Genomic DNA, 26,349 nt, shown 5'->3' on the forward strand with positions numbered 1-26,349 from the left:
AGAAAATAAAATACAGAAAACACAAAATGTGCTCTAAGCACCAGATAAAGACACGTATAAATATAATTATATTGTTGGATATTTTTTACATTACATGACGCATGAATACAAATAATATGTATACAGTATGGACACGGCTAATAAAGGATGGGTTAGTCTATCTTATTGTGTTATTAGTGTAACTTATTACAGTGTTGTAAATTATATATTTATAAGCGTTATTACAAATCTTATTACAGTTTTGCAGATCTGTAATATGACTTGTTTTAAAAGGCAACTTTATTTATCCAGAGGAGGATTAAATGGATGCTTAATCTTAAATGGAACTCTTGTATAGTAGTCTGCATGTACGTGTGTGTGTGTGTGTCTGTCCATTTGCTTTGCTGTGCGTAAGACTTGGAACGTCCACCCTCCATCCCATAATCTCTGCTCACCAGGTCGACCAGATGCTTGACGGCCAGGCTGACGGCCTTTTCGGTGGGAGGGTCCAGGGCTTTCCTCAGGAAGTCGGCGATGAGCCCCAGTTTCAGGATCTGGACACAGCAAGAACAGAAACAATGTACTGAAAAAAGCTTTTTGATTTGAATTAAATGTCCGTTATTCAAATGTTGGAACTTTATCAAACACAGAATTTGAATGCATGGTGTTGTGTTTTAATCAACTTATTAAATCAGGTCATTTGAGAATATTTGTTGGTCTAATAATCCGTATCATTTAATACATTTGAAATGGCAGTCAAATGTGTTTTCGTTTAGCACCTCCCACCCGATATATATTTTTTATATATATTATATTATTATTATTATTATTATTATTATTATTATTATTATTGCCAGTTTTTTTGATGGAAGCTGCTGTGACACTGCCATTTCCCCCCGGGGAGGAATAAAGTATTTATCTAAAATAAGAACATGATAAATAGCTGTTAAACAGTTGTTATCTCTATACTTCTGTGTGTTCTATGCAAAATGTCTTCTTCACTTGGAACATTGACAGCCACATTAATAAAAAGGGAAGTTAACAGAGCAAAAAGAAAAACGATCTATCAAACTAATACAGAGGCCGGGAGCAGAGTGTTTTGAGCTGCATCAGCCTCGCCTCGGGTCGGTCCGGTGACAGCGCGCAAGCACTTAAAAGCCTGTTTAGCGCATTAGCAGGCCTCTCACACGGCAGCTCCATGATGCGCACACGCGCACGCACACACACACACACACACACACACACACACACACACACACAGTCGAAATCCATTAAAGCCGCCAGCGAGAAAAAGTGTCTCCAACTGACATGAATCGTCCCGAATGTTCCATTAGACTCAGTGAGATCTGTAGAAAGGAACCGGGGAGGGGAAAAAAAAGGAAAACAACAAGAGGAAACAAAGAGGCGTTGATGAAAAAGGAAATAAACTGAATCTAATAGAAAGAGACTGAAAGGGAAGAAGGGATTTTGGAGCAGAGGGTGGTTGATTAGAGGTGAGCCAGCCAGCCAGAGATTTATTTATATAGTATTAAATGCCAAATGCTATTTTTTTGCCCTCCACTTATCCGCATAATTATTTTAACAACAGTTAAAAAGTTAACATTTTTCTACTTTAGGTTATCTTAATTTATCTGTATATATGTTTTTCAACTGCAAATGTTAATTTTTTTCTATTTTAAGGTTATCTTCACTAACTTCACAATATATTTAACAGCAATGTGCACACTTATCTATTTTAATTTTAGGCGATCTATACGTATGTATATATAAAAATAAAAAAGGTAACCTTCACTTGTTTGTATATATTTTTTTGACTGCAACATTTTCATTTTTCTGCGGTTATTCCTTTGAATCCTATTCAATACAAACAAACAAAAAACAGTCCTGAGTCCTGTACTGCGAAAACCCATTAAAAACCACTCAGTCTTCATTTCAATCACTGTCTCTTTCACTCTCTCTCCTTCTCAGACTAATATTATTTATTTTCTCTCTCTTTCTCTTTCTGTTTCAACTCCCTCTCTCTGAAACAGTCGGTTTTTTATTTCAACAGTGTGCTTTGCTTTGCTAAAGTAATTTTTTGGGGGGTTTCTGTAAACACGCAAAACAATTCTCTCTTCTTCTCCTCTTTCATTGTCTTTTTTTTCTTCTCTCTCGTTATTTTGTTTCCTTTTCATGTACATATAGTTTTCCTTTACTTGTTTTTCTTTTGCATTGCTTTTTTTAATGTTTAATTACTTTAAGTGTATGTATAATATGAGCACCCTGTGTATGTGATTTTGCAAAATAATTAAAAAAAAAAATTAGAAATGATCTTTCGCTCCCTTTCCCCGCCTCCCTCCCTCACCTTGATCTGCAGACACAGCTCCTCTAGCGGGGTCCTCATAATCTCAGGGAGCTGGTAGGCGTCCAGCAGACTTGCCCGCAGGCTGTTGTACAGGTGGTAGCACTTCCCTGGACGGACCCTGCACAGGCATATCACGGATGTGGTTATTTAATACCCATGAAGTTAAAAAAAAAAAAAAAAACACACAAAAATAACAGACGAGAATGTGTGGTTCTGTTAAATGGGGATTCTCTTCAAACATCAGAATCTGTTCATTAATGGGTGAAGTACAGCTGCAAACCCTGTTATGCAAACAGATAGAAAAAGAACGCTGAACAGTCAAAGAAAGAAAAAAAAATTATATAGAGAAGAAAAACAAATTATATAGAGAATATACAAAATCTAAAGAGATAAATTACCAAAATAAATAAACAAATACAATATAAATAATGCTGAAAGAACCATTATTGCCTGTATTCTCAGTTATGAGCAAACATTTTTTTTTTTGCTAATATTTCCCAAATTTCCAAAATAAATTCTAAATTTATAAAATTTTAAATTTATAAATTCATAAGATTTAATGGTGAACGACAATTTTGACCGGACCCCACCTGAGCGCTGACACTCAGCCTGCCCTCAGAAGACCCACCCCCACTCAAGACACCCAGACACAAACACACAAACACACCCTCCCCCCACGCCTCCCCCCTACCTCCCGGCTCGTCCCTTCCTCTGCTTGGCGTTGGCCAGGCTCACCCACTCGGCGGCCATGGTGCTGATGTTGTTGTGCGTGTCGAAGTGTGTTTCCTTGATCTTCCCGCCGTCGATCACGAACACCACGTCGTCTATCGTGATGCTGAGAGGGGGGTGGAGATAAAGCGACGGAGAGAATGATGAAGGGTGGAGGTGGAGAGGGAGCGAGAGGGAGAGAGATAAAAAGAAATAACAAAAGCATTTTTTCAAAGCAGACCGGTGATCTGAGGAGAGAAAACGAATTGTAAAGTTTGGAGCCTATGTTTAGCATGATGGGAGTAGAGGCTGTGTGTGTGTGTGTTTGTTAATGCCTGTGTGACAGCCCTCATTAACAACTTGACAACTTCATCCTCATTAGCACCAAATCTGCTAAATTCATTACATACTGGAACCAACGCGCCTGACTGACACACACACACACACACACACACACACACACACACACACACACACACACACACACACACACACACACACACACACACACACACACACACACACACACACACACGTGACAGGATTTTTTTTTCCATATTAATTTCCCTAAGTTACACAAGACGTTCCAAAAATATGAGTGCAAAATATGTTTGAGCCTAAAATAAATACATAAATATAATAATATGTAATAATAAAATACAAGAATATAATAATACCAATACCATTTAACAATAAAGACAAATATAATAATAATAATAATAATAATAAATAGAAAAATAAAAATGATGGGGTACAAACATAATAATAATACTAATGATAATAATAATACTAATAAATATAGCTGCAGCAATACACTAGGTCAATTTGGTCATGTTTGGTACATATTACAGTTTACCAAAGTGACTTAATTTTGTGCATTCTGGTGAATTTTAGTGCATGTGAATCACAAACTAATTAGCCAACAACTGCATGGTACAATGTACTGTTATGAACCTTAAATAAAACCAAAGGTAAATATCATTAAGGAGGGAGACGACAAAAGGACAAATATTTAACATATTATGTTTGATTTGTTATTAATTAATTAATTAATTATCAATTCCCGGGATATGGAGGAGGAAAGTGTGCGATTTTATTTCATGAATGGATATTTATGTGGCTGGATTATTTGGAAGAGAGAATTGGTAAGGAAAGTAAATAATAATGATATTAAGCGGCTGATTCTCAGTTTTTTCTCCGCCACTTACACTTTTTTTACAAAGCTTATTGACAGTCCTTTACAGTCGGACTGCCGGTTCATCATCTCCGGCCCGCTGCCGTGTCCCAGCTCTGGAGACGTAAAATTCATACGTGTGATTTAGCTATACACGTGGCTCAAGGGATCCTGCTGCACCCTCAACGTACCGTTTGTGGACAACTTTGGCACCTTCTTAACTTTGGCACCTTCTTAAACCGTCCAAGCCTCTTCAGACATGATGGAGTACATCCAAACTTTCACGGATCACGTCTCCTCGCCATGAACATGGAACTTACTTTAAAATCCTCTGCTCAATACTGATGTTTGGTGAGTCCCATCCACCCTACTGACATTAATGACTGTCACTCTGCTTTACAAATGTCTGTAATTATAAACCACAGACCCAAACCACGTACCTTCCCTGCAACATACAGGAATCTAAACAATTTATTGCCGGTTCGGACTCCAACTATCGGTCCCCCACAAAGCCATGCACCAAGAACAATAAAAATGGCTTTATTAAATGTCAGCTCGCTAACAAATAAGTCATTTTTAGTTAATGACCTTATAAGTATCCATAACCTGGATTTCTCTCTACTGACTGAGACCTTGCTGGACAGAAATGGCACAGTCGCACTCATTGAGACAGCAACTCCGAATTTCAAATTCATCCGAACCACTAGATCTGATAAGAGAGGCGGTGGAATAGCTGCTGTCTTCTCTGATATCTATAGCTGCAAGGAAATCCTCCTCTAAGAATTCACGTCTTTTGAACACCTTGCCATATCTATAAACTGCAGTGCTCCAATTTTAATCATCACTGTCTATCAGCCACCAAAATCTAAATGTGGCTTTCTTGATGAATTCTCTGAGCAACTGTCCAAGGTCTCCACTGATTATGAGTCTGTAATTATCTCAGGTGATTTTAATATTCATGTTGACACTCAAAAAGACCGACATGCTCAACACTTCATTAGCCTATTGGAGGCATTTGACCTCACTCAGCATGTTTCTGGACCCACCCACAATAAAGGGCATACTCTGGACTTGGTCATATCAAAAAGACCTAATATCACTGTACCTTGTCTCATGGATGTTGCCATTTCAGATTACTGTTGGATATTCTTTAATGTACCTGTTCTTCCTGTACAACAGAGGGGCACCGAACAGTTAAAAAACAAATCATTAACAATAATAGCATTGAAACCTTTAAGAGAACTGTAAATGAGTTACCGCTGTTCAAGGCATCATCAACAGAGGATCCTGTGAACAACTTTAACTCAAAAATACAAAATATCATTGATAACATTGCACCTGTTAAAACTAAAAACATAGAAAATCAAAAAGCCCCTTGGAGAAATCGAGCGGTTGTTAGGCAGCTTAAGAGAGAGTGTTGCCAGGCAAAACGAAAACGGAGAAAGAAAAAACTTCAGGTTCACCATGATATTAACAAGGATAGACTCCATCAGTACAACATAGAAATTTAACAGGCCAGACAGTATTTCTTCTCAGTAAAGTGGTCTTCTCCAATGTTGATCGACTTATTAATCCACCATCTACAACCCCGTCAGAGATGCTCTCCACTGAAAAATGTGAAGAGTTCGCTACATTTTTCAATAACAAAATCCTTGTTATCAGACATAATATTAGTGCCTCAACATCCAGAAATGAACCTACCCTCCAGTTCTCCAGTAATATGACTGCTGTCATGTCTCACTTTGTCCTTTAGACATTCAAAAAAAACTGGACGATATTGTGGGTCCGCTCAGGTCCTCCACCTGCTGCTTGGACCCTCTCCCTACCACATTTTTTAAAACTGTTTTTAACTGCCTAGCACATGAGGTATTGCACATTTTAAACGGCTCTCTTCAATCAGGTATATTTCCTGCAGTATTTAAAACAGCTGTCATCACTCCTGAAGAAGAGCAATATTGATGCAACAGTTATTGCCAACTACAGGCCCATTTCCAACCTGCCGTTCCTCAGCAAAATACTTAAACAGTTTACCTTCAGCTTACAACTGAAGAAAGATAAAACAGAAATACTCATCTTTGGTGCAAAGGCTCAAAGACAGAAAATTGCAGCTCATCTCAGTTCTCTGTCGCTGGAGAGCAAGAATGAAGCCAGAAATCTGGGTGTAATCATAGACGCCGATCTAAATCGTAAGAGCCATATCAATCACATCACAAAATCAGCCTTCTTCTAGCAGAGTCTACAGTTAATCCAAAATGCGGCTACACACGTTCTCACTGGGACAAAAAAGTTTGAACACATCACACCTGTTCTTAGATCTCTACATTGGCTCCCTGTTAAAAGTAGGATTGACTTTTAGATTCTGCTAGTTGAATATAAAGTTCTAAATGGCTTTGCACCCCAGTATATGAAAGAAATGCTCATTACACACAAACCACGATCCACAGGCAGTGGTCTTTTAACCATCCTTCGTACCAACTGTAAAGCTGGGGAGGCTGCCTTCTGTGTCTACGTAGATGGAACACCCTGCCTGAGGACCTGAGAGCGCCCCCACACTGAATACTTTTAACAGCAGGTAAAAAAAAACCTTGCTGCTCACTACAGTCCATGACTGAGTTCTGTGTGTGTGTGTGTGTGTGTGTGTGTGTGTGTGTGTGTGTGCGTGCTGTGTGTGTGCTGTGAGATTTGTGATGAGGTTTATTTCGCACTGACTGTTCTTATGATTGCACAGACCTTTTTTACATTTTCTTTGATTGCATTTCTCTGTAAAGCGCATTGTGTTGCCCTGGTATGAAATGCACTTTATAAATAAAGTGTGACTTGACTTGATTTTGCCATCCCTACTTTACAGTTGGTGTTATCAAACTATTGCGGCGCCGCCACTACAAACACTAGCCTGTCTGCTTATGAGTTCAGTGACCTGACTGCGGGCCACAACTTACACATTTATAGACGATTGGATGATGATGTCACAAAGCGTCTTACTCTAAAACTCATTTCGTTCCATTACCCGATCTAAAGTTTTCCGACAGTGGCATGTCGGCGAAGCATGAAAGTTTGGCGACTTCCGGGCAAATTTAGTCGGATTTTAATTATTTTCTGCTCTGTATGTGGCCTCGATTTGGATGAAACTTGAACCAAGTAATGTCTGTGACGTCCTGGTTCTAACTCTCTTTTAATAAAAATAAATATAGCTGCAAGCAGCAATACACAGGGTCGAGGTTAGTTGTGTTAGATATGAAATACAGTTTTCCGAGTTCCCGCAAAAAAAACACACCATCACTTTGTATCGACACCAACTACAAATATTCCAGTTCCCATGGAACGTAGGATCAGTTTGTGCTGTCTCTTGTCTTCACATTGGCAAAGCCACACCACGTAAGCCACACGGCATTTCTCTGTTTTTTTCAACTGCAATCAAGTACAGTTGATTTAAATGTGTTTTCTATGAGCCTACACTGTACCAGAGATAAAGTGTCTGAAGAGAAGTCTGTAATAAAACGGGACACGGCAATCCCAGGTTGTTATTTTCCGACCGTACACACCTCAACCCTGATGTAGTTGTAAGCCTCGCAGCAGACGATAAAAGCAGCTTTGGTTTTACAGGGAGGGTTCGTCTGAGTCTCCTTCATTGTGTTTGCCTGGTTGACGCCACCACGCATCACAATATTATTAAACTGTGTCTTAAAAATAAATTGTAATTGCTGTTGTTTTCAATATTACTCCTCTCTCTACAACGTGTCTGGGACGCTTCACCACGCGGCCATTGAAAAACCACGCTTCCGCCGCTCCCATATGCTGCGGCAACATGCCCGGTGGCCTAATACTGTTACTACTACAAGCCCATACACTTGATGCGTGTTATTACTTTATCCTAAAAGTTAGAATGTGGCTTTCTGCTACCTGTATTCCACAGAGTCCTGCCTCATGGTGCCTCAGTGTAGAAGGAAATCATTCAAATGGACTGAACACACCGTGCATGTCCCTCAGAGGCATTTAATCAACCTTTTAAACTTTTGGGACTAAAATAAAACAGACAGGATTCAGACCCATTAATCTGGAGGTCCAACGAACTCCATGTGTGTAGACACAAATACAGGTATATGTTTTGGACTGTTTTCGACTCCTACAGTTTGTGTGTTACGACTGGCTCGAAATAATGAAAGACACAACACCGCATCTAACACTGGGCTAAATGCAAACACAATGCATTTATTTACAAAAAGGGCAAAAGAGATAAAATATCAAACGAGAAGCCTCGCTGACGTCAAGAAGGTAAGACAATACACACACACACACACACACACACACACACACACACACACACACACACACACACACACACACACACACACACACACACACACACACACACACACACACACACACACACACACACGCGCAGTTCGCAAACCACTACAGAGCAACGGAGTCTACACCACGGACCTCGCACGATGTGAATGTGTGCCCAGAGCCACAATCTGCACATACAAAACGAATTGGAAGACGATATCACCAAGTGCCCACTCCACAAACTCATTTTGCTCCACCACACGGAACGTTTTACAACCTTGGCGTATCGACGCACGCACACACCTGGTCTCAGCGATGTTGGTTGCAATCACTATCTTCCTGACACCAGGAGGAGGCCTCTTGAAAACCTGAGGAGAGAGAGAGAAAAGAAGAGCGGAATTTGTTGATGTTGAGAGGGGGATGAAAGATCAACACGGAAAATAAAAGAAAATCAAAAGAGGGACAGGAGAAGAGAGGAAAAGGATCACAGTGGGTGACTGTACAGACCAAAGGGAGGGAGAGGGGTAGAGAGAGCGAGAGCGAGAGAGCGACTGACCTGAGTCTGGTTCACAGTGGGCATGAGGGAGTGAAGTGGGATGATGACGAACCGGTCTGAAAGCAGAAAATAGACTGCATTGATTACATATACACTCGCATACACTATCATTATAGCCTGCCATAGCCTATGTAACATAATCACATACTGAGAAACATAATATAATAATAGGGTGCGGAGAGGAAGCCATCGGGGCACATTTTACGCACCTGTGTCCCTCTCTGATGGCAGCGACGATGCGCATGCTAGTCATGGTGCACACCATTTGGCGCGGTAAAACTTTTTATTTTTCATTTATTTAAGGTCTGCTTATGGAACGAAACAAAAGTGCATTGAACGAAATAGTGCGTAACGAGTCTATGAGTCGTGCTTCATTCCTCCGTGCCCCGTCCCCACATTGTTTTTAGTTTATTTTATTTGTAGGAACGGGGCACGCTGATAGTGGTGCACAGAGATCCGTGTTCGATTCACACACATAAAAATATAGTTATGATTCCCTATATTTATAATTCCTGATTGAAATGCTAACCCTGTGCATTTTTTAATGCTACAAATTCTATCTGTTTTATCCTGTTATTGTAATATATGCACACTGACTGCCAAAAAAAAAAAAAAAACAACTGCTCGACTTGAAGAATCTCAGTCGATGAGAGGGGCGAAATTGCTTCTAACAAATGCAAAATTGTCATTGTGATAAATCACAATTAAGAATATATCCCGAATTTCCCGCTGGGGTTAATAAAGTGCTGAGATTTCAGTAAAAACATACTTTTGCTGTGTTTAAATTCAGCAAAATATATTCAGAACTTCAATAAATCCTATGCTGTCCAAATCTAGATCCAACAGTAAAGTGCCAATCTCAAAGAATTTTGTTTAAATAAATGTCTGTTAGGTCACTATCGTCAAATGAGGTAACATGGTAAGGTGATTGTGGGCAATTGAACCTATGGCCCACTGATGAAAGCCCTTGCATTTCAATATTCAGATTAAAGAACCAGGTGTCTGTTGCGACTTTCCCGCCATGCATTCACACACCGCATTCACTCTGCCACACACCTGCAATTACCACATTTCGCCATAGGTGCCGCAAAAACAATGAAATGGAAATCTTCGAGATTGCCACAATTAGAGATTCAAGAAAAAAATATATATCAGTGCGGAAGTGTGTGTGTGTGTGTGTGTGTGTGTGTGTGTGTGTGTGTGTGTGTGTGTGTGTGTGTGTACCCGATCTGAACATCTGCTGAGCCACCAGTAGGTCATTCAGGCTACTGATGTTGTCCCAGCCCGGCAAGAAGACCAAGATGGCTCCTTCCTGTTAAGAGAAGCACACAACAACACGGAAAGTCACACACCAACCTTCAGCAGGCCAAATCTAAGGAGACGCAAAATATGACGAAAAATAAAAAATACAGAAAAGAAGAAAGGATCGAGGTCCCCAATTCTTTGAAGGGGTGCCAAGTGAAAACATTATGAGGACAGTGGAAATAAAAAATAAAAAACTCATCAGTCTTTCCCCACCTACGCAAGCTCCACGCCGCACAATGGGCCTAGCTGCCCCTGGCAACTGCCTGATCAGAAGAAAACAGAAAAGGCGCCCTGTTGCCGGTGCTAATAAAAGCAGAGGCAACAGCCTCTGCTGCTTTTATTAGCACCGGGAACGACTCGCTCTCGCAGCAGGAACAAAAAGCCAATTAGTCACTTGGAAGGCACAAAGAGCGCTACAAAAGAAAACTGGGAAAACACAAGGCGACGACAGATAATGTCGCCAAATAAGACTTTGAGGAATTACAGTAAGACCAGTAATTTATTGGCGATTAAGCTGTCACTCCATCCAAAACAAGATAACAAGGTAAAGGGGGATGTGTATATGATGACAGAATATGTAGAGCAGGATGGGTACAGGATGGTATAACATAGAGGATATATACATAATGATAGATCATATAGAAGAGGATGTGGACATCATGACAGAACAGAGGGGATGTGTATAGTACATGATGGTCGAACATGTAGAAAAGGATGTGTACATGATGGCACAACCTTTATCAATAAACACTGAACCGACCTTGCATTCCTGTGAGGCTTCCCTTGCCTGCTGACTATCAAAAAACACTAGGGAAGCACCGGTTGTGAAATTCTTGGCCAACACCGATTACAGATGTTTAAAACAACAATTTAGCTGATAGCCCGTGCCGATGTTTTGTTTATTTCGTTTTTGTTGTTATTTATTTCCCCTTTTGTGCCAGGGAAACAAAGAAATCTTCATTATAAAAAAATAACTTAACTGTACTGGAGTCTTTAAGCCATTCATCAAACTATCTTTGAATGAGCACAAATTCAATCATACAAATTCATGAAACAACCTTTAATTTAACCTTCTTTCACATGACAATGTACTAACATAGCCCAACAAAAATATTTTTGGGAAACAGATTAAATGTAATGTAAAAAATGTAAAAAAACTCAACTTTCTCCTTGTGGGGAATCTTTGACATTGCTTGGCATGCTTCCATCGCATGATCTCCTTTACAGAAAGCACAAGGTTTGACAAAAGTATCCCCGTTGACCGTACTGAGGCCTTTTAATTCATCTTATCCCCGTTGACCGTACTGAGGCCTTTTAATTCGTCTTATCCCCGTTGACCGTACTGAGGCCTTTTAATTCGTCTCCCGCTTTCTTTGCTTTGGAGATCATGTTGGCTTCTGCGTTGGCAACGACTGGAGTAACAGCAGCAACAAAACTTTTCTTGCTGCTTGATTTCATATACGGCAAGTCTGCTTTTGGTTTTCTCACCTTTGTGTCTCCGGAAGCATCTTTGATATCTCCGAAGACAGGATGTTGAACGATTTTGGCTTGTTTTTGTATAAACTTGATTAGATCATGGAACCTAGGTCCGTTGTCTTTTTCAGTGATGTCCCATACAGCAGATCTCCATTTCTCTCTAAGCTTAAACGAGAGCTTTGAAATGAGTTGCTTCACGTTAGATGGCAGGTCAAGCTCTCTCAGGTATGGAAGGTCCTGGACTGTATTACCACGGCTTCTTAGATAAAGGGCATAGCTGTGAATTTGTTTTGAGTTCCAGTTCAAGGCCTTCTCAATGTATGCAGTTATTATTTTGAAGACGTCGCCAAAGTGGCGTTTAAGTAGGAGCTTTGCTTCAGCATAACTGTTTGTGTCATTCATATGAAAACAGCTTTGAACAAGTTACTGTGGCTGGCCAATGGTGTACTGTTCCAGGTAGTACAGTCGATCTTTACTACTGTTGGTTTTATCCTCTATATTATGCTTGAAAGTCTGTGTACGGTCGGAAGGTAAGAGGATCACCATCGCCAGTACCTCTCTTGCTGCATCACAAGCAGGTCCACCAAGTCTGTCTGTCTTTGCATAATGAGTGAGAGGTGGAGGCCCTGAGGTACTTCACTTCTAGGAGTGGACTGGTCTCATCTCTATGGTCGATCAGGCACAACAACTTTGGGTGTACGGGGGTTCCTTGTTGTTGTGGACTTTTCTTTTTACTGGTTGGTGGTTGAGCCTGAGTCATGTTTTGTAATGGTGTTTTAGGTCTAGCTCCTAGCTGCATAAGATCCAATTGTGATCGACTTTCTTCTATTCTGCTAAACACGGCTGCATCCGGTTGTTCTTCTGGGCCAGGGGTCTTTTTCTCCACATGCTCATACTGATATGCTTTCATCCCATTCCCTCCAGGTTTCGAAGATCCTTTTAGGATTTTGTTCCATGTTGTTTTCAAATTCTTCCGGGGTTTTTAATTTTGCATCAGTTGCAGCAATATCTGCCTCCAATTCCAGTGATTCAATTGCTGTAGTTAATCGAAGCTTCTCCAATTCCAGTTTGTGTTTTCTTTTGAGAGCTTCAGCTCTGGCGAGTAGAGCTGCTTACAATGTCCAAGTCTGGCTCTGCACGTTTTCGGTGAGTGACTTAAATGCTGTTCTTTGTTCTTTAAACTTCATCTCAGTGACCGTCTCGGCCTCCGCAAGTTCAGTTCCTTAAGCCATCATCTCAGTTTTGGTTTAATTCGGTTGTTCTGATTTTTTGACAATAAATTCAACTGGTTTAGTTGAATAATTTGTTTGAGCATCCATTTATATTTCTCTCCTTCATCTGTGTCTTTTTCCTTCTCATCAATGTGTGCAGCCAGAGAGTCGGCTGTCGGCTGGACAGCTCCCTGGCCTAAGTCGGGCGGTGGGGGGTATGTGGCGGGCCAAGGGGCATGGTTAAGCCACGGCCGCATGGCTTCCTTCCTGCGGCCGCCCGCGCAGCGCTGATTGGTGTGACCCGGGGCTGGGAGCTTTTTTAATGTTTGTCTGTCTTGACGAGGGGGATCGGCGCACAGGCTCGTCAGTGGAGACAGAGCGAAGCGGCATACCTCCTGCGCCCAACCCATTATTGTCTAGAATTTATCCTTTTGGCCAGTGAGCCTTTTTGTTAATGCTTTGGAATAAAAACCCTCACCATGTCGGCAACCTCCTGTCTCCACGTCTCCCTCCCTAAACCCCTACCTGTGAGCAGAGACTCCCACACTTTACGAATAAGATCGACTCCATTAGAGATAAATTCCCTGTTCCACACACTTCTCAGAATGATGGCGATGAATGATGAACTCTCTCATGCTTCGATGGATGCAGGCACTGTGACTCGGATCAACTGCTCTCTTTCACAGTATGAAATAATTCCCCCTGAGGGCCTTACCAGCATGGTAACTGCTTCCAAATCTACAATCTGCATATTAGACCCCAATACCCTCTAATCTTTTTAAAGAACTGCTTCTTGTTTTAAATAGCCCAATTCTTGATATTATCAATGAGTCCCTTTCTATAGGCTCTGTGGCCTCAGCTTCTAAAACTGCCATTATCAAACCACTGCTCAAAAAAACCTAATATTGATCCGCAAATTCAGAAAAGCACAGACCAATGTTCAATCTTCCTTTTGTGTCGAAACTACTTGAACGTATCCAAGGATCAACTTACTGCCTACTTATCAAACAACAATCTAGCTTTCGGTCCCATCATTCCATGGAAACTGACCAGAGTAGTCAATGATCTACTAATGACTGTTACTTCTGACTTAACATCCTTGTTGCTGCTTCTTGACTTGAGTGCAGCTTTTCACACTGTGAACCACTGCAGACTTTTAAGCCGCTTGGAGAAGGATATTGGCCTCCAGGGGATGGTACTTTCATGGTTTCATTCATATTCATGAAATAGAAGTCAATGTGTAAGTTACATTACATCATCATTTAGCAGACACTTTTGTCCAAAGCGATTTACAATTATTCATGCTCTGATGGACACAGCCATCAGGAGCAGTTGGGGGTTAAGTGCCTTTCTCAAGGACGCTATCAGCATGCTATCAGGAGGAGCTGGGAATCTAACCAGCAACTTTCAAATTACTAGACGATCCACTCTACCTCCTCAGAAATTAGAGGCATGTCAATCAGGAATTAAAAAATGGATGGGGATGAACTTTCTGCTGTTAAATGCTGATAAAACAGAGTTATTAGTTGTTGGACCAGCTGTTTGAGAATTTGAGTGTTAGTTCAAGATTCAAGATTCAAGATTTTTATTTGTCACATACATATACATACTTCCATACATATATGCAGTGAAATGTAATGCAACGCACCCGGTGATAGCACACAATAAGTCCTAGGAAAAAGTACAAAAATAAAATAAAATAAAAGTAGAAAATTCCTTTCTATAGACCGACTAACTGACTCCTAAAACGTAATACAGTAAGTGGAATACTTATAGAATAAGATAAAAAATATATAGAATAAAATACAATAAAAAATAAATTGAAATAAAATGGAATAGGTTGAAGGAATATGGCTATGTATATACAGATATGTGCATTTAAAGTGGCATGTGAATTAAAGTGGCATGTGAATGTGAATAGTGTTTGGGATAATACAGCACAGTATACAACAGTACGGCGCAGCAATACGGCATCACGAACAACCCTGAACAGTGATACAGTATGCGGTACAGTATGCTACATACAGTACAGTAGGTAGTGGAGCCTAGTGTATGGCTCAGTTAGGACCCCTGGTGAGGTCAGCGTTGACAGTTCTGATGGCTTGAGGGAAGAAACTCCGTCTCAGTCTCTCTGTTCTCGCTGCGTGACTGCGGAGGCGCTTGCCTGACCGCAGCTGAAACAGTCCGTTGTTGGGGTGATGAGGATCCTTCATGATCCTACGGGCTCTGCTACTACACCTCCTGGTGTATAACTCCTGCAAGGGGGGAGGGTAGTTCCAGTGGTACGTTCAGCTGAACGCACCACCCTCTGCAGGGCCCGCATGTCCTGGGCAGTACAGTTCCCAAACCAGGTAGTGATGTTGCCTGTCAGGATGCTCTCCACTGCTCCAGAGTAGAAGGACTTGAGGATCCTCACCGAGACCCGGAATTTCCTCAGCTGCCTGAGGTGGTAGAGACGCTGCCTCGCCTTTCTCACCAGAGTGTCTGTATGAACAGTCCATGTTAAGTCCTCTGTGATGTGGACTCCCAGATATCTGAAGCTGCTCACCCTATCGACAGAAGTCCCATTAATCCACAAGGGCGCGTGCGTCCTCGATTGTGATCCACGCCTAAAGTCCACAATCAGCTCCTTGGTTTTGCTGACGTTCAGGTGGAGGCTGTTGTCCTGGCACCAGAGTGACAGGTCAGCCACCTCCTCGTGGTAGGCCTTCTCATCGCAGTCGGTGATCAGGCCCACGACAACGGTGTCGTCAGCAAACTTGATGATGGTGTTGGAGCTGGACCTGGCCACACAGTCATGTGTGTACAGGGAGTACAGTAGGGGGCTGAGGACGCAGCCCTGGGGGGATCCTGTATTCAGGGTGAGGGAGCTTGACATGTACTTCCCCACCTTGACCACCTGGGGGCGGCCTGTGAGGAAGTCCAGGATCCAGGTGCACAGCGGAGCATTCAATCCTAGCTCCAACAACTTGCCAGCCAGTCTGGTGGGAACTATGGTGTTGAAAGCTGAACTATAATCAATGAACAGCATTCTCACATAGGCCCCCTTCTGGCCATCCAGGTGCGTGAGCGTGGTGTGCAGTACCTGGGAGACCGCGTCATCCGTGGATCTGTTCTGCCGGTAATTGTATTAATCCTGAAGGCTCGATCCATCAAAAAACTTTGAGTGATTTTTTTTTTTTTGTTTGATTCTCGTCTGACATTCCAGTCCCAAGGCTATTCCCAAGACAGCCTTTTTTCATCTTAGTAATATTCCTAAAATCAGACCTACTCGATCACTGCGCAATGATGAAACTGTAATCCATGTATTAGTATCCTCCAGATATGAATATTGTAACGTCCTTTCCTCTGGTCTTCCTAGTTGTGCTACAGGCGTTCAGGCCTATAAGGCCTTGCATGGACTTGCACCACCTTACTTATCTGAGATAATTATACCATATACACCAGCAGACGCTTCTCTCTTGATGCTGGTCTCCTGGTCGTTGCCTCAGTTAACAAAAAATCAGTTGGTTTCAGAGCATTTGCTTACCAGGCCCCTTATCTCTGGAATGTAAAAAAAAAAAAATACCCTCAGTTGAAATCTTTATTCAACACTGAAAACCTACTTCTATTCACTTCATTACAGCGCACCCTGGAACATAGGACTTAGTCGAGTCTATCATATTTTCAAACATTCTTTTAACATTGATGTTTTTAATGTGGTTGTTTTATTTCGATTTTTTTTTGCTATGTGCGGGCATCTCTTTGACTTTGTTGTGTGACTGATGTTTTTGAGGTAACTTTTTGTTTGCTTGCTATATCTTTTCTCCTGTGTGTTCTTTTGACTGTGACGTGTATCGGGACCATACCGCATGTTGATTCTACACTTTAAATAAATTGATTGATTGATATAGAGGGGTGTGTGTACAGTATGTGATAGTAGAACATATAGAACATATAGAACAGGGTATGTAAGTAATGGTAGAACATGTAGCGGAGGATGTGTACATGATGGTGGTACATTTAGAGTAGGATGTGCGCGGGATGGTTGAACAGACCCACATGTGATGAATTCCAAAGCATAAGAATTCAGCTTTCATGATATAGAAGCAGCGAGCTACACCAAAGCTTAAAGCGGGTGCATAGGCAGGCTCAGCTCCCAAAATCATTTGTCAAAATGCTCCAGCATAGACGTTAAATGACAGCACTGTGTACTTTGGAACACTTCAAATTCATAACATTTGTTTTCCACAGTCTATAATGTTCCATCAAACACCACATTTCAGGACAGAGAATAAGGTTAATGTATAGGATGGATCAGCTACTTTTTTTATTCATCCATCAACAGGCAATCAACCTTATTATAGGGCCGGGAAGCTAGAGAATAGCCCTCACAATCTGGTATAGACACTAATGACAGCAATGAATATTTTCCAAGAATGAATGATGTTTTAATTATGAATATCTAGCTATTATAAAGAGCTCGGTCTCTCAAGATTAAAATAAAAAGGCGTGAGGCTTCATTTCCTGAAAGAAGTAAATGGAGGCGATGAATAGAGGAAAATGACGAACTCCTGGGCCCCCTGCTCCCCTCGGCTTGTAATTAAAACAAATTATTATCACCGGCTCTCAAACACTGGCAGCCACACAAGAGAGAGTGCAGGAGGAGGCCAAAGAGAGGCGTACGTGCCATCAATGGGCCGCAAAATACACCATACCCAGAAAGCAGAGTGGCGGCCATTATTCATTCTGAAACTCACCAACATTAAGAAACATAATTTCTTCATTGCTAGCTTAACATTTAGTCTATGACACACAGTTGAAGGTACATGCCAAAATACACACACACACACACACACACACACACACACACACACACACACACACACACACACACACACACACACACACACACACACACACACACACACACACACACACACACACACACACGTCAATTAAGGAGCACCATGACATTCCCCTAGATGTGTAATTAACAACTCCTGCATCGTAATTAACCAATCATCCGGGTTGGAGACACCGCAGCGGGTGTACAGCGACAGTCACGGCCAATCAGCCGCTTCCTTCTTGGCCGTTTGACAATGTTATGGTGCATCAGCTTCCCAGCTGGGCCAAGGAGCCCATGACGGATAGAGATACACTTTCTTACAGGGAGGGAGTAATTATTCTGTCCATCTGCATTAGTCACTTTGATTCAGTCTTTCTCACTCCCTCTGTAACTGCGCTGTACTTGTCAACAGTCTTCACAAACCACGCATTGCTTCCCACCACAGATTAGGCGTGGGCTGATATTCGATAATATCGAATATCACGCTATATGCCACCATATGCAATATTTTCACAGTATCGAAATATCACTGAAAAAATCCCAAAATAAGTAAAATTACTTTTTTCTTATTTAAAATTCTACGTATGTACTTCCTCACTCGCGCCTGCTTGGTGCCTGTCACTGTTGCCGTGGTGAACGGGAGATCCTTTCCACACACACACACACACACACACACACACACACACACACACACACACACACACACACACACACACACACACACACACACACACACACACACACACACACACACACGCACACACGCACACACGCACACACACACACACGCACACACGCACACACACACACGTTCAGGAAGGCCCACGCGCAACTTCCTAGTTGGCGTTTTCTCCAAAGAAAACAAATACAGAGTGTAATTGTACGAACCCAAAAAAGCACAATGCGCAACGGGAACACTTTCTCCGTCACTCTCACAATAATATGATGCATTGTGACATAAAACTTTGGATGTCGCCCGAGCCTGCCGCACAGACAACATTTGATCTACTTCCATATTTTCTTTCACGCATTGCAAAGTCATTCGCTCCCCCCTGCCACGACCAAACCGTGGTATTGAAAAACGAAGAAGCAAGCGAGCATAACCTATATGATTGTCTACAGCGATTATGCATGTTGACTTTGGCTTGGCACCGCATAGCCCAATCTCTCAATTTCCTGCATCCATCAATCTATACTGTATATCCACACCTCTATCCATCTATATATCTGAGAGATGAGGCAACAGGAAACATAACGCAGGGCTCGCGGGAGAGCATCTGCTCCATCACTCATTAGCGAAAAAACCTACTGACAGCAACAGTGTCACTTCGTCTGATGTCGTTTCTCCTCCGCCAGGCTTCCCGTTCCCCCCCATCTGCTCAACCTAGAAACCCGCCACCTACCTCCGACTCTCTCCCTCCCGCAGTGTGCTCGGCGACAACCTTTCTTTGACAAATTTTTGAAAAAACAGCGTCACGAGCCTGGTACAACGTTTTTCCGCCACTTCCAGCGTCCTTGATTCAGGATTCATTCTCTTCTCTCCCGCGTCGGAGCGGCAGGAGATTTTTTTTTTTGCAGCAGCAGCAGCAGAAGATGGGAAAATGGACGGATGTCGTGGAGAAATCGGGGCAAAACTCACGTCTTCCTTGAGGACGATGTGGCGGATCAGCGCCACGATCAGATCGAGGTCGATCCTGTCGTCGCCGTCCAACATCTCCAGAACCTCGATGGTGTCGTCCGAGTACCTGCACCGTCACAAAGCAGCCTTTCACCTTTTTCAAGCCACTACAATCGACTTGAATAGATGTCATTTTGGTGAATTTGTCTTTTTTTTTTTTTTTTTTAACAATATGTTGAGAAAAGATACTTGAATTGTTATTGATATCACAAAATCGAAGTCTTAGTCTAAATCTTATGAATTTGAAACGCAATTTAGTGAACGATTGGCTAGGGCGCTATCCTGAAATTTCAGTTCACGATGAATTGTCATACAAATAATTGTGAATAACCACTTAATTTACTTTTCATATTTTAAGCCTATAACAGTGTATTAAGACACACACACACACACACACACCCACACACCCACACACCCACACACACACACACACACACACACACACACACACACACACACACACACCCTTATGAAAGGATACATTTTTTTTACATTGAAATATAAAAAAACTTTTATTGAAATATAAAAACATTAAATCTGAATAAATTATCGCCAAAACAAGACATATGACTTTCTGCAACCAAGCAAAATGTGTTCTCGTCTGTTGCATTTTTATTTCCAACACTGGAATCAATCAATCATCTCGGAATTTGGATGGAAACACCTGACTGTGGAGTTGTTCCAATATTATTGCGGCCAGCTCCGGTAATCGTGATTATTTGATATTGATTGCAATTAGCTCGAGGGCTGGCTACACATCACACTGAAGATCGCCCAACAGCCAGCTTAACGTACAACAAAACGTGGTGGAAAAACTCACCTTCCCTGCAGCGTGCGGGCGAAGCAGGGCCAGCTCTCCTTGTATTCTGCCTCTTTCTGCTCCTTCTCTGGCCTGGTGTTGCGCCCCGCCATGAAACCTTTTTTCCAAGATGGCCGCCGGTCCTGCTTCTGCGGGTGGTACCTGGAGGACAAAGGCGACGTTCAGAGTGCAGGTAAAAGCGGCCCAAATCCAATCCTTTTTGCTCATATGTGACATTTTTTACACAACAGCCTGCTGAAACATTTAACACAAATCACGCGGGATCCGATCTTTTCAATGCGGATTTGGGCCACTTTCATACACGACCTCAGTGTGACAAGTCAAATTGGAATTCATGCGACTTTTACATCACTCTAGAGCAGGGGTTCCCAACCTTTTTATTATCACAGACCACGGACCGGGGACGCAAAAGAAAAAAAAAAAAAAAAGTACCCCCGTGTTTCGAGAATATACGCCGAATTCCGCACCCGAGTTCATGACCGGCGAGCAGGGCGAAGCGCACCGCGGCCGCTGCCACAGTCGCTGCCACAGTCGCTGCCACAGTCGCACCCCCACCCGCACCCCCACCACGGCCACCAGCGTAATCAGTGCGGGTAGGGAAAATAAATAATAGATAGATGAATAGATAAATAGACCGACTCGACGAGGGGCATTTTATGAATAGCACCGAATCTAAAATACTGTGTGTGTGTGTGTGTGTGTGTGTGTGTGTGTGTGTGTGTGTGTGTGTGTGTGTGTGTGTGTGTGTCCTCTGAGAGAGCGATTTTTGCGCAATTTGCACTCATTGTGTTTTTTATTTTAGATGTATTTTATTTTACTTAATTTTCTTGTTGAACTAAGCAAAAAAAAGCACCGCGCCCCTGTCTGGATTTAATGATTTAATCCGCGAGCTTGAGTCAAGGTACACAGCCCCAAGCCATCCCACACCCACCGGGCCGCGGCGCATTTGCCTGCCGTGTTTACTTCCGGAAGACGGCGTGCTGCGTGTGATGTCTTTGTTACTTCTGCACACGCGGGTCGGTTCAGGACCGTGACCAGTTCACACTGGAATCTGATATTTGGCCACATTTTAAAATTTATGTGAACAAAATCAGATTTGAGCAATAAATCCGAACTGAGCACAAAGGCTTGCAGTGTGAATGTAGCCAACGAGCCAGTTTGCGTACAGAATATATGAAAAGCACGGAAGCTAGTGGAAAAGGTTTCATTGATATTACCTACCCTGTCATCTCCACCACGTCTTCCAAGAGGAACTCCTCCACTGGGAATGTTAGCCCCGGGATGTGAATCATCGGACAGTTGCCTGGAAATGCAGCAAGGTGGGAAGTGTGGGAAGAGGGGCGGGGCATTGTTAGGACCGCAAACTCAGCATCACGCATTAGTTGGAAATGCAAAGGTGATTTGGCTTGGGCTGCACCTACCAAAGTACATGGAGAACTTTTCGGCGTTGAGCGTGGCGCTCATGAGGATGATCTTCAGGTCGCTCCGCAGCTCGAGCAGCTCCCTGACGATGACCAGGAGAACGTCCGACTGCAGGTTCCTCTCGTGGATCTCATCCAGAACCAGGTGGCTGATGCTGGACAGCAGGCTGAAGCAGGAAGGGGTGAGGGATCAGAAATGTTCCTGCGGACCCCGTGAGTACACTAGGCTTGGACCTTATCCCCTGTATCTCTAACATGGTCATTGGGATCTGGGTCTGAGTAGGAAACTGGTCCTAAATGGCTGAAAATTCTCGAGTGACGCAATTTTGCTCCTTCTTTTATGAATATTAAGGAAAGCACGTTATCAACATTCCTATGACATCACAGTACTAGTGGCGGAAGGGAACGTAGTTGGGTTCTTCCTGCTCCAGAAGTGCAGGATTTATTATTTACAAATAAAGCATTTTACACAAAACGTTTTTACAAAATTAAGTCCCACAGCAACCGAAATCAAACAGGGGGAGACGTGCATGTGTCCCCTCTGTCCCCACAGTGGGGACACACAGGTTTTTTTTGGAACGGAACGGGACAGCCTCTTTTTTTTTTTTGAGCACCTGCACCCAAACCTTTCTGCTACCTCTTAAAGTCTCTGCACGGAACTGTAGAGCGCGGGGAAGTGAGATCCGAACGCCAGTGGTTACTCGAGAGTTCTAAGCGGAGAGGTCTCTCTCTCTCTCTCTCTCTCTCTCTCTCTCTCTCTCTCTCTCTCTCTCTCTCTCTCTCTCTCTCTCTCTCTCTCTCTCTCTCTCTCTCTCTCTCTCTCTCTCTCTCTCTCTCTCTCTCTCTCTCTCTCTCTCTCTCTCTCTCTCTCTCTCTCTCTCTCTCTCTCTCTCGTTAAAAACAACCAGAGTAAACCTGCTAATTTTAGTGTGAACATGATATGAAGGTGTCCTGTGGTATCCAGCACCAACACCTTAGCAGCAGATCCTTTAGGTCCTGTATGTTGCGAGGTGGGGCCCCCATGGATCGGGCTCGTTGGTCCAACACATCCCACAGATGTTCACTGGGATTGAGATCTGAGGAATTTGGAGGCCAAGTCAACACCTTGAACTCTTTGTCGTGTTCCTCAAGCCATTCCTGAACATTTTTTTACAGTGTGGCAGGGTTTATTATCCTGCTGAAAGAGGCCACTGCCATCAGGGTATACCGCTGTCATGAAGGGGTGTACTTGGTGATGGAAATGCTCTGACCCAGTCATCTAGCCATCACAGTTTGGTCCTTGTCAAAGTTGCTCAGATCCTTAAATTTACCCATTTTTCCTGCTTCCAACACATCAACTTCAAGAACTGACTGTTCACTTGCCTCCTAATATAGCCCACCCCTTGACAGGTGCCACTGGAACGAGATGATCAATGTTATTCACTTCACCTGTCACTGGCTTCAATGTTGTGGCTGACCAGTGTATATTATAATGGCTTGAGTAACACTAAACAACATTTGGAAAATTAAGGAATATCACTTTAATTCGCTCCAGTGCTGGAGAGCGAAGGAACACTTTTCTGCTTGTACATTGCCAACCTTCATGTTGGTGTAAGTTTATTTAGGAAACATTAGGAACGGAAATTAAGAGAAAGAAACATGGCAATGATGTGGCCTCAAGGTACGCTTAATTTAACTGCTTAGCTTATTAAGAGCTTTTATTTTCAGAGTGAAGTATTCCCCCTTGTAACCACAAGAGCATCATGTTTTATTTGGCTCTCTCGTGTTTCCGCTGAGCGGCTTACTGTGAAGCCCTTTGAAGAATGGATTTGTGATTAAGGGACAAAATAAATAAATCAATTTCACGTGACTTATTGCAATTGTCAGGAAATAGCAAATTGTCTTGTCGGTGCAATGAAAATAACTAGAGACGCACCAATCCACTGTTTTACAGATCAGATTCCGAGAGATATGTCACAATACCATACTGATTCAGACACCAGAGTTTTTTTTTATTCCTCTTATTGTTGTTGTTTACGGCTGCTGTATATATATATATAAATAAAAATAAAATAACATTAGCGACATCTATTATGGAAAACAAAATAGCATTGTGTTGATATAATGGGCTGACTCGTTAATAGTCTTGTTTTAATGTAAAGTCAGTTTGATTTTGTTTTGCATAAGAATAACTTTGCATAACAATTACTTTAAACGGATGAGTCATTCAAGCAAAAAAGAATAAGCAATTTTAATCATAAAAAGCAATTCTCAGGAGATGAGAATCTACAGGCCAATTTCTAAAGATTGTATTTTATAAGATAACCTTGCTCTGCAACAAGGCGCTGTCTGGAAATACTGTCACGTGTCTCATATCACTATAATAAAAATCTTTGCCAGCATAAACTCTCCATCACCTGAAAAGTCCATTATCCAAAAGGATCCCGTCCATCTAAACGGAGGGACTGCAGACCTGCCAACCCTGGGGAAATGTTTACCACAACACCACAACAGTGGAACAGGGAGTCTCCGTGGCTTTTGAGTTACTGCAGCTAAATGACACCATCAGTTATTCACACCGTCACCATTTTCTAACGAGGACCAACACATTGTAGGCGAGCTACTACAGCTAACTATATACAGTATACAAACTAATCCCATTAGGATATAACCCTTGAAATGCATAATCTGGTAAAGGTACCCAACATGTTTACCAACTACAGAAGCACCAATTAAAATTTTCTTGGCCGATTCCTACCACTGACTATTAAATATCTTTTAGTTTGTCGTCGATTATTTTGAATTTTTGTCCGTGATCGGCGAAATCAGTTTTTCTTATCATTTGGTATATATGCTGTACATCAATCACAAATACATTGCGTGATCTTGTCATCATTGCTTGAGACTAACGGCGTCCCATTGTCCTGTGCACGATAGACAATGTGTTTGGGACAGGAAAGAGATCTTCCCTAGGACGACAGGGATTTTTTTATGTACGTTTCAGTCCGCCAGGCCTAAGTAAATATTTTTTTAACGCCCAAAATGACACTAAATATCCATTTAGCATCTGGTAGCAGCTGTGCTCGGCTCGCTCTCCCTACTCTGACAGCAAGCTCAGCCCTGTTGACAACGCTCACCTGGTGCTGCACATACACACAACAGCTGCAGTTTCCAGTTACCACAATAGTGAGATTGATGATTTTGACACTGTGTTCATTATTCACTATGGAATAATAATAGAACATGAAACTGTCCCTGGATTTAAATAAAATATAACATCGACCAGTAAGTGGGTTTCAATAAAACAGAATATGGGACTGTCTCTAAGTTTCAGTATAATTCAACCTTTGAGTAATAATTCAACCTCATTGAGTGTTAGTATGAACCTTATAACTTACACGGAATGTCCAGTTCAAACTTCAAATCAAAGCCTCTTTCACTTTTAAAGTGCAAATATACATTTATATTATATTAAACTTTTCCAAAATAAAGTGTAATCATTGCAAAAAAATATATAATAATAAAATAATAAATGCATGCATTAGGGCTACAGGAACGAAATTCTAAATTAAATACATTTAGAGGGGTTTTTTTTTTGCTTTCGCTTTAATGGGAGCAGCAGACACCCCCCACTATATACAAGCTTTAAACTTGTTAAAAGCTTTAAAAGCTTTAAAAATTGGAATATATTCCAATATTAAAAATAATAAAGTATTCAAATTTGAATGTGATTATAGAGGAATATTTGCAGCTCTACCGTGCATTAAACCAACTGACTCAAATTGAATCATTTACTCATTTTACTGTGACTCATCAGCAACCGAGTCTCAAAAAAGAGTCGAACATTTCATCACGAGCAGAGCGCATCACCAGTGTTGCCAGGTCTGTGGTTTTCCCGCGGAATTGGGCTACTTTTGAAGTGTTGCCGCGGGTTACATTTTTTGTCCGTTGGTTGGGCAGACCTATTCTGCATACAAATGACATGAATAATATCAATAAATAAAAATGCATATTTTAAATGAAATAATTAATTTCTACTCAAATCCTACCAAACTGACTCCAGATCAGCACGTACACACATGGACATGGGACATGGGACATGCCCATCTACATAAACACATTATGCTCTCCGACCGGCTACCCGCCCGGCTGATACCCTGCAAGAGGGCAAAATACGGGAAGAAATAAACAAAAGAATGGGAAAGTGAAGACGGAATTAAAGAATGGATAGAAAGTTTGGCTGAGGATGATGGAGATGACCAAAGTATTTTGTCTGTGCAAAAGCGAGATCTGCGGGCACCTCAGTCATCTTCAAAACTACAGAAAACCGCAGAAACCCATTTGAATGCTGCACCCTTCGCTAGTTGTCAAGTGCGTACATTGTTTGACCGTGGCATAACCACAATAGAAATCAGTGTGGGCGTAGATGAGTCAGAGACTAGAATATGTAGATGTAATAACTTCTGTTGATCAAAGGTACGTGCAATTAGCCCCATGTTGCATGAGAATGATTTTGTGTAGTGGATGTTATTGAACTTTAGGGGATTGCTGTTATATCTGGTAAAGCAAATAGCCTGGAT

At 42.0% G+C, this 26,349-nt stretch overlaps 1 protein-coding gene across 1 annotated transcript in view; it reads right to left on the minus strand.

The window, feature by feature from the left end:
• dhx36 (DEAH (Asp-Glu-Ala-His) box polypeptide 36) overlaps positions 1-26,349 on the minus strand; it is a gene marked incomplete at its 5' end in the record, with an annotated part of 47,788 nt that overhangs the window by 11,603 nt on the left and 9,836 nt on the right. The window contains 10 exons of the mRNA XM_080007142.1: positions 435-533; positions 2,324-2,441; positions 3,015-3,158; positions 8,799-8,863; positions 9,052-9,107; positions 10,276-10,363; positions 19,511-19,616; positions 20,370-20,510; positions 21,591-21,672; positions 21,791-21,957. Of these exons, the coding sequence (XP_079863268.1) occupies positions 435-533; positions 2,324-2,441; positions 3,015-3,158; positions 8,799-8,863; positions 9,052-9,107; positions 10,276-10,363; positions 19,511-19,616; positions 20,370-20,510; positions 21,591-21,672; positions 21,791-21,957 (1,066 nt within the window). The remainder of the gene's footprint in view (positions 1-434; positions 534-2,323; positions 2,442-3,014; positions 3,159-8,798; positions 8,864-9,051; positions 9,108-10,275; positions 10,364-19,510; positions 19,617-20,369; positions 20,511-21,590; positions 21,673-21,790; positions 21,958-26,349) is intronic.

The sequence above is a fragment of the Zeus faber genome, assembly GCF_960531495.2.
Source record: "Zeus faber genome assembly, chromosome: 9".
NCBI lineage: Eukaryota > Metazoa > Chordata > Actinopteri > Zeiformes > Zeidae > Zeus > Zeus faber.